Below are 8,677 nucleotides of genomic sequence, written 5' to 3'. Positions count from 1 at the left end.
AAAAAAAAAAAAAAAAAAAAAAAAAAAAAAAAAAAAACCATGAATCCGGAGGTAAAATCATGAGAAAAGAAAATTATTCTGTTACCTGATTAAAAAAAAACAGAGAAAAGAAAAATCCGGTGCCTCCTTCAAAGAATTATTTTTTTGGAGATTTCTGAACTTACGCACTAAAAAAAGTGAATTGTGCGCAGCTGAGGCTACCCTTTTATAGTGCTGGTCAGAGAGAGTTTAATTGCAACAAAAACTCATCTAGTCAAGACTAGATTGGCTAGGAAAAGAAGTCAAAATAAAGAAGGATTCTTGGAAGGGATAACACATTGCGAGTTCCTTTGTTCTAATTGGAATTAAACTCATAAGGACTTTAAGTAGGATAGGGTTTCAATTCTTATAGGACGTTGGCTGTTGATATCAGCAGGGCTGGCTCAACGAATTTGGGGGCCCTAGGCGAAAGTTTTAAATGGGGCCCTTTATTATATTTAATTATAAACTTATATATATTTTTTAATTAAAATTTATTTTTCTTGATTTTGAAGAGGCAAAATTACTAATTAAATTTTTGCATTCAAGTAGACATTTGTAATTAAGAAATATTTATGAATAAATGAAACACAATCTATAATAAAAAAAAAATTACAATTTAACTAGAATAATATAAATTTAATGTATAAAACAATAGAACCTGATTTATGAAATACACAATTGCAACTTTACTTAATATGATCACTTTACACTTTAAACTTGCACAAAAAAATTAAAATTAATATTAATACAAAGTAAATTATTCTAAATTTATAATTTTGTTATCGATACTCTTTTTTTTTTTTTTGTGTAGTATTATACTTTTTTTCAGTAAAATATGTTAGACTCAACTTGATTAGATCCCTTAAGACCAACCCACTGACAAAATGTGTAGGACTTAAACTTGATCCACACTAAGACTAAGACCAGCCTAGATCCCACTATCCCTCCATGGCTCCATCCCACTAAATCTGATTTCTTGAAAAAAAAAAAAAAACGTGTAAGACTAGAGAAGTCTAGAATCCCTACTTTAAATCTTTAAGGGGTCCATTCGGACCATTCCATAGCTAGATAACCTTCTAGAGAATTCTAAATTTAAAAGAACAAACAAAAAGAGTACAACTAAACTAAAAACCCAGCAGCTCCTCTTCAAAAAAAAAAAAAAACTCAGACACCCAGCAACTGAAGAAGATGAAAGAGGCAAAGGAAGAGAAAACAAAAAAGAACCTGAAATGAAGATCTGTGAACACTCTATTGCCAACACCAATCGATGAGTAAGTCAACTAAAAAGAGTGTTTTTTTTTTTTTAGAATCAAGGTGGAGAGAGTCAGAGAGTGAGAGTTTTTTTTTTTTTTTTGTTATTACTGGGAAAAGTGTGTGGATCCGTAGCCAAGGCATCTGAATGTGGCCACTTCCACGTTTGAATTCTTTTCAAACAATTCCTATTTGAATAAGAATTCTATTTGATTGCATCACATTAAAACTCTTTGAAGTGTGGGTTATCAAGTCACTCTCCTGTTTGGATTTACCCAACCTACGGACTCCACCTTGCTAAATGTTGGTCACACGATTCCAAGGAAGAAGCATGGTGTCAGACACTTTGGAATAATGTACATGGGGAACTTCCTATCATATTGGAAATTATATGGGTTCTAAATTAAGTTTGCTAGCAAATTTTCAAGATTGAAAAAAATATATATGAAAGGTTTTGAAAATAATAGCATCAAAGCATGAAGTTGTCAAGACTTGACCATTTTCCACACCCAAAATTGTGTACATGTCCAAGTCTCGAGGGGGCATTTGTAGGAGGCAAAAATTTGTCAAGCCAATTACAAAATTCCACATCAAAATTTAGTGGCAAATTCTAAATTGATGTCATTAAATTAATTAAATTACATGATGACATATGTCACCCAAATTGATATTACATCGACATATTGAAATTTGCCACATGTCATTGGGTCCACAAGATAAAGATAAATTTTCTATACAAAATTTAGGGACAATTATCTTTATTAAAATAAATAAATAAGATAAAGATAAAATTTTCTATTAAAAATGGATAGATAATTATCTTTATTAAAATAAATTAAATATAGATAATTATTTATCTTTATAGATTATTATCTTTATCAAAATATGATATTTATCAAAATAGATAAATAGAGATAATTATCTCTAAGAAACATTTGGGCCAATCAAAAATCTACTACATACTTTCAACTATATCAATACAAAGTGGAGCTTATCCTCTGAAATCACTATAAATAGAGGACATCCCCTCTCATTTTCAACACGAAGTTTTCAAGAGACCCAAGCTCTGGAAAAATTCTATCTCAAGCATCTTTGAAGAACTTGAAGAACATTCAAAGGGCTTGAAGAACAATAAATCTCTAATAAGCTCAAAGCTAGAGATTTGTTGTGAAGACTGTTCAATCCTTTCTCCAATCAAAGTCAAGGAGATCTCTTGTTCGAGTTCTTTGAAGTTCTATTGGAATTAAGCTAAAAAGCCTCCATAAACTCCAACAAAACCAAATATTTGAAGCTCAACGGATCAAGCCTCTAAAGCCCCGAAGAACTTTAACCTATGAGCCTTCACATTCAAAGACTTGAAGAACAATAAATCTTTAATAAGCTCAAAGCTAGAGATTTGTTGTGAAGACCGTTCAATCTATCTTCCAACCAAAGTCAAGAAGATTCCTTGTTCGAGTCAAGTTCAATGAAGATAGAATCAGAGGGCATTCTTTTGTAAAAGAATTGAAATAGAGATTGTACTCATTATACATCAATACAAATTTATATTTGCAAACCATATTTCTTTTCAATTGTTTGATTTTCTGCAATTGAGAAAAATTTGTGTTTACAATCATATCATGTGTTATTTCTATTCCGTTGCTTTATACTTTTGATATGATTGTATGTTTGTGATAACCTAGAATTGCATAATTTAACTAAGTAACAACTTGGCTAATTAACTAGGTTAATCTGGTTGGTTTAAGGGGTCTAAAACCGTTCACTCTCCAATTACCACTTCTTCTGGCATTCGCTGGTTTGTGACATTTATCGATGATTGTACTCGTATAACTTGGCTATATCTATTGAAATATAAGGATGATGTGTTTAGTGTGTTTCAATCTTTTCATACAATGATTCAAACTCAATTTTCAGCTAAAAATCAAATTCTTTGCTCTGACAATGGTGGTGAATATGTCAATAAGAAATTTCAGGATTACTTTCTGACCTACGGCCTTCTTCACGAAATGTCATGTGCTCAAACACCCCAACAAAATGGGGTTGCCGAAAGGAAGAATTGGCTTATCCTAGAAACAGCCCTTGCTCTCTTGCTTGAGGCACATGTGCCAAGTAGATATTGGGATGATGCTATTGCCATGGCAGTATATCTATTAAACTGTATCCCTTCGAAAGTGCTGTAGTTCAAGACCTTATTGTAGGTTCTGTCTGAACATGTTTCCTTGCCTACTATTTTGCTACTTCCACCACAAATCTTTGGTTATGTCACTTTCTTCTATCTCCATAAAAATCAACGAACCAAGCTTGATCTGTGTGCCGTTCGTTGTATTTTTTTGGGGTATGTTACATACCAAAAGGGATATCATTGCTACCACCCTGCACCAAGCGCACCTACGTCACTATGGATGTTACTTTCTTGGAATTAGAAACTTTCTTCCCTTCATCGGTATCCACTTCATCTCTTCAGGGGGAGATACGAGATGAAGAGCTAAATTGGTGGACTTGGCAAGGTTTTGAAGACAACCTAGTACATATGAGTGATGACAATGAGGCAGTGGTTAGTGAAGAAAGGAGAGATAATCCTGATATCATTCAAGAAGATGCATCCGAGTCATCTGAACCTGAAAATGAAGAACCCCACTCCTCATTACTCAAAGACCCTTCTCCTAAGAATACTCCTGAGGTAAGCTCTCTTATCACACCTATTAATGACTTGGATAACTCTGTTGGTTATACTTTACCTTTCAGACACAACCGTGGCAAGCCACCACATCGGTATTCTCCAGATTCTGAGGAAAGAAGATCAAACTACTCAAGGAGTTTGTGTATAGGCTGTCCTCACACCATGTTCCCAGCACAGTACAAGAAGCCTTATCAGATCCAAAGTGGTCTCAAGCTATAAAAGCAAAAATGGAAGCTCTGGAGAAGAGTAAAACATGGGCTCTTGTTCCATTACCGAAAGGAAAGAAGACCGTGGGGTGCAGATGGGTTTTCTCCATTAAACACAAGGCAGATGGATCCATTGAATGGTACAAGGCGAGGCTTGTGGCAAAGGGATATACACAAAAATATGGCACAAATTACCAAGAAACCTTCTCACCTGTGGCAAAGCTGAAAACGGTCAAAGTCTTGTTATCTCTTGCAGCAAATTTGAACTGGTCGTTACATCAGTTTGACGTAAAGAATGCATTTCTTCATGGTGATCTAGAGGAGGAATTTTACATGGATATTCCACCAGGATATACAACATCTTCAAAGACTAAGGTTGTGTGTAAGTTACAAAAGGCACTGTACGGGCTAAAACAATCACCCCATGCATGGTTTGGTCGGTTTAGCTTGGCTATGAGAAAGTATGGTTTTACGCAAAGCAATTCAGATCATACTCTATTCATGAAGCACCAACTAGGAAAGGTAGCAACTCTAATTATATATGTAAATGACATGATTATTACAAGAGATGAAATCAAAGAGATCTCTAGACTTCAAGGGCAACTGGCAACTGAATTTGAAATGAAGAACCTCAGAGGACTCAAATATTTTTTTGGAATTGAGGTAACCAGATCGAAACAAGGTATATTTATTTCTCAAAGGAAATATATGTTAGATTTGTTTTCTGAAGTGGGACTACTAGACTGTAAACCAGCTAATACCCCAATTGTTCAGAATCGTAAACTTGGAGAGTATTCAGATCATGTGCCAACAAATAAAGAGAGATATCAAAGATTAGTGGGTAAGCTAATCTATTTATCTTATACTCGCCCAGATATAGCCTATGCTGTAAGTGTAGTGAGTCAATTTATGCATTGTCCTAGTGAAGATCATATGGATGCAGTAATTCAGATTCATCGCTACCTAAAGTCCTCTCCTGGAAAAGGACTTGTGTTCTCAAAAAATAATCATCTAGACATTGAGGGTTATACAGATGCAGATTAGGCGGGAAATATTTCTAACAGGAAATACACATCATGCTACTTTACTTTCGTAGGAGGAAATCTTGTTACATGGAGAAGCAAGAAGCAAAAGGTGGTGGCATTATCCAATGCTGGAGTTGAGTTCAGAGGAATGGTCAAGGGCATCTGTGAACTTCTTTGGCTTAAAAGGTTGGTAACTGAGATTGGCTTTGCTCCTAGTTTCGAAATGGACCTATTTTGTGACAACAAAGCAGCCATTGATATTGCCCATAATCCAATCCAACATGACCATACTAAACATGTGGAAGTGGATAGAAATTTCATCAAATAAAATCTTGAAGAAAAGATAATTCGATTTCCATTTGTTAGGTTTGAAGATCAACTGGCAGACATTCTTACAAAGGCTATTTCTAGCAAAGTCTTCTATAGCTCACTTGACAAGTTACGCATGAAAGATATATATGCATCAACTTGAGGGGGAGTGTTGGCATGAGCTATCACGTGATTGGAGAAATTGTAGGCAAGAATGTTTAGAATCCCTTCTTTTAAGGGTCAACCATTATAGTAGCCGTAATTTGTGTATAGCCTAGTTTAGCTTCTAGATTATTCTCTTTGTACTGCTATATAACCATACTTGTCTCTGTAAAGAAATATATGAAATATATGAGCAATCTTTTTGACAGAAGGATCGTCATTTTGGAACCAATTCAACAAATGATGCCATGGTGTTGTTAAAATCGGATCAAGCATGATTAGTAAGAAAGGTGTTACACTTAAGGGATTTTCCTTAAGGAGGAGCTTAGAAGGTTCAGTCAGTACATGAACTTCTTCTTGCTTATTTTCACTAATTTTTTCTCCAGCAAAGAAGCCAGAGTTGATCAAAATGCGCATGAGGCGGTAGACATTGTGAGCTTTTGTAGGGTGGATTGGTAGCACAGTGATTAGCTCAGACAGAGTCATGGGTTTGCCATTGTTGTGAATGATATACGGTATTCCTAGTTCAATTGCACATTTTAGGGACATCGAGTTTATGAAGTTGAAAATGTGGTTCAATATGTGGGCTTGAGCATGAACTAGCTCAGTAGCATTTTCTTCTAGAACCAATTTGAAACTAAGCTGTCTAGTGCCACTCATTTTGTTTTTTGACATAACAACTCTTTAGAACATAGAGCTATATATATAATATCGAGTATTGAATGATTTGCTCATATCCTACCGACTACGATAAGTATTGGACAAAAAGAAATGGTAAGGTATCGTCTTTTAGTTATAATTGATACAGGAATGGCAAAGAAAGAAAAAGTTTGGTGAAAATGCAACTTACGTAATGGGCTATATTGTTTCTTTTTGACATGTGGGTCTGCTGGTTTATAATTCTGTGGCCCTTCATGTTTTGTATGATTGATTTTGTTTTGTTATAGATGTAGACTATTCATTAAAAAAAAAAAAAAAAAAAGTCATAGATACAGCCCCATTATGAATTTTATACTCGTTATAAATGCCTTCAAAGTCACACTCAATAGTTCTGAAAAATATTCGTTTTTTTATTTTTATTTTTTTATTATAAGAAACTAGTAACTTTTATTAAAACGAGATAATATCGCTACATCATGAGTCACAGCAAACTTAACCATAAAAAGTGTTTCATCTATTCAAGTTACATAATCAATGATATACCTAGCATATTGCACTAATAAATGTGTAGGGTGATTACCCTATTGACGAACATGTGAAACTTGTGCTTGTTGAAAGTCATGCAATTTGTGTCGAATTCCTTTAGTTATGTTGCCTATCACTGAAGGTGGATCACTGCATCCAATCACAGTATCACAAACAACATTGGAGTTGCATTCAAATAGGACATCTCGAACCCCCACATCCTAAGCAAACAGTAAGCTCTCCTCGAATGTCTTAGCTTCAGCCTCTAGTGGCCCCAGTGATAATGGAAGGGATTTACTAATTGATGCTTTAACACGCCCATCATGATCCCGAATAATAACTCCAACTCCAGTTGAGTTATTTTTTGCAAAAATTGCAGCATAACTATTAAACTCATACCATGACATAGTTGGAGCCTTCCATTGGATTTCTTCATATCTTTGGCATTGGACAACTTCAGATTGGCCATTTGGAATTCGTCTAGCATGTGTCACGCCTTCTGCAAAATAGCTAGACCTATTTGTCTAGCTTTCCCTTGTCACACTTCATTATAGTTGAACCAAATGGCCCAGGATACCATAATGACAAGTTCCAATAGATCATTCCTTACTCTTTGTTCAAACTTCAAATGCCAAATTAGGTCCTCAAATTGAGAAAGTTGACTCCAAGTTTCTTAAAAGGAGTACCTGATATTGTCCAGATTTCCTGTGCTTTCTCACAACCCCAGAAAACATGCCCACTACTCTCTAATTCCAATCCGCACGCCTCACAGGTGGAACTATCAATCACCTTGCACCTACACTAGATAGTCTTTATTGGGATGATGTTTCTACATGCTCTGTAATGCCCCAAAATCGTAAGCGATAAAAATCTATTCAATCTAAATAATCCATAAAAATATTAAATAAAAGCAATTAGCAACCTAAAATCTCTTCACAAATGTCAGAGCTCTAATCCACCAAAGATAAAACATCCTTCAAATAATTATCCAGTACAATGTTTAATATCATAAAATCCCCAGTTCCACAAAATAATTCGTAACTGTTGTCTTCCAAGAATCTCTACTCCAATGATCCCTCTAATGTATCTGTAAGGGGGAATAAAGGGGGGATGAGATAACTCAATAAGTAGAATTCACTAGCATTAGGGTGTGTGAACAAACCTTTCAAATAAATAATTCTTACCACAAATTCATAACTTGTAACTCATCAATATTTTATTATCAAATATTTCACATAAAAAAAAAAATTATATTGTAAACCATCATAATATATATATATATATATATATATATCAATACCATCATATAAACAATTTCCTAGACTTTTCTCGTGGTCAACGTTTACGCCCCGTTAACAGGATTATATGTTCCTTTTAGGACTAGAACCTCCTTTTCTTCCCCTTTCTTAAGAGTGACTCCTTTGGAACCTAAGAGTGTACTCCCTTGCTAAGGAGCTTCCTTTTTGAATCTTCAATATTATACTCCCTTGCTAAGAAGCTATCAAATGTGCACTGTCTCCTTTTTTGGGATCGTCCCTTACTAAGGACTAGTTGCAGTATGATTGTCCCTTGCTAAGGACTAAATACAATACTGAATTTTTAATCATGACTTGCCATAGGTTTTCAAAACATATTCAATATGCTCACAAAAATAATCCATTCATAATTCTCAAAAATATAAAGATATATTCACACATACAAGTTTAAATAAATTTAGGTTGTCACACAAGTTTTTCATAAAACGAATAGTCAATGTGCACATTAAGCATATATAAAATATCAAATTTTATATAGAATTTCAACATATTTCTTTGATATAAAATAGTTTAATAATCAAC

The 8,677-nt window shown here is 34.4% G+C and overlaps 1 protein-coding gene across 1 annotated transcript; it reads right to left on the bottom strand.

Annotated features, from left to right (window-relative positions):
- Positions 1 to 5,783: 5,783 nt before the first annotated feature.
- Positions 5,784 to 6,314, bottom strand: LOC112000529 (trans-resveratrol di-O-methyltransferase-like). Its single transcript, XM_024032685.1, has one exon. The coding sequence runs from the start codon at positions 6,312 to 6,314 to the stop codon at positions 5,784 to 5,786; it is 531 nt and encodes a 176-aa protein (XP_023888453.1).
- Positions 6,315 to 8,677: the final 2,363 nt, after the last annotated feature.

Source organism: Quercus suber, unplaced genomic scaffold, assembly GCF_002906115.3.
Source record: "Quercus suber isolate HL8 unplaced genomic scaffold, Cork oak 2.0 scaffold_564, whole genome shotgun sequence".
Classification (NCBI taxonomy): domain Eukaryota; kingdom Viridiplantae; phylum Streptophyta; class Magnoliopsida; order Fagales; family Fagaceae; genus Quercus; species Quercus suber.
The sequence above is the reverse complement of the archived record's forward strand: the minus strand, read 5'-3'. Positions and strand labels throughout refer to the sequence as shown.

Excerpts from the sequence above, each read along its gene's own strand:
- LOC112000529 (XM_024032685.1), bottom strand. The coding sequence starts at position 6,314 with ATGAGTGGCACTAGACAGCTTAGTTTCAAATTGGTTCTAGAAGAAAAT.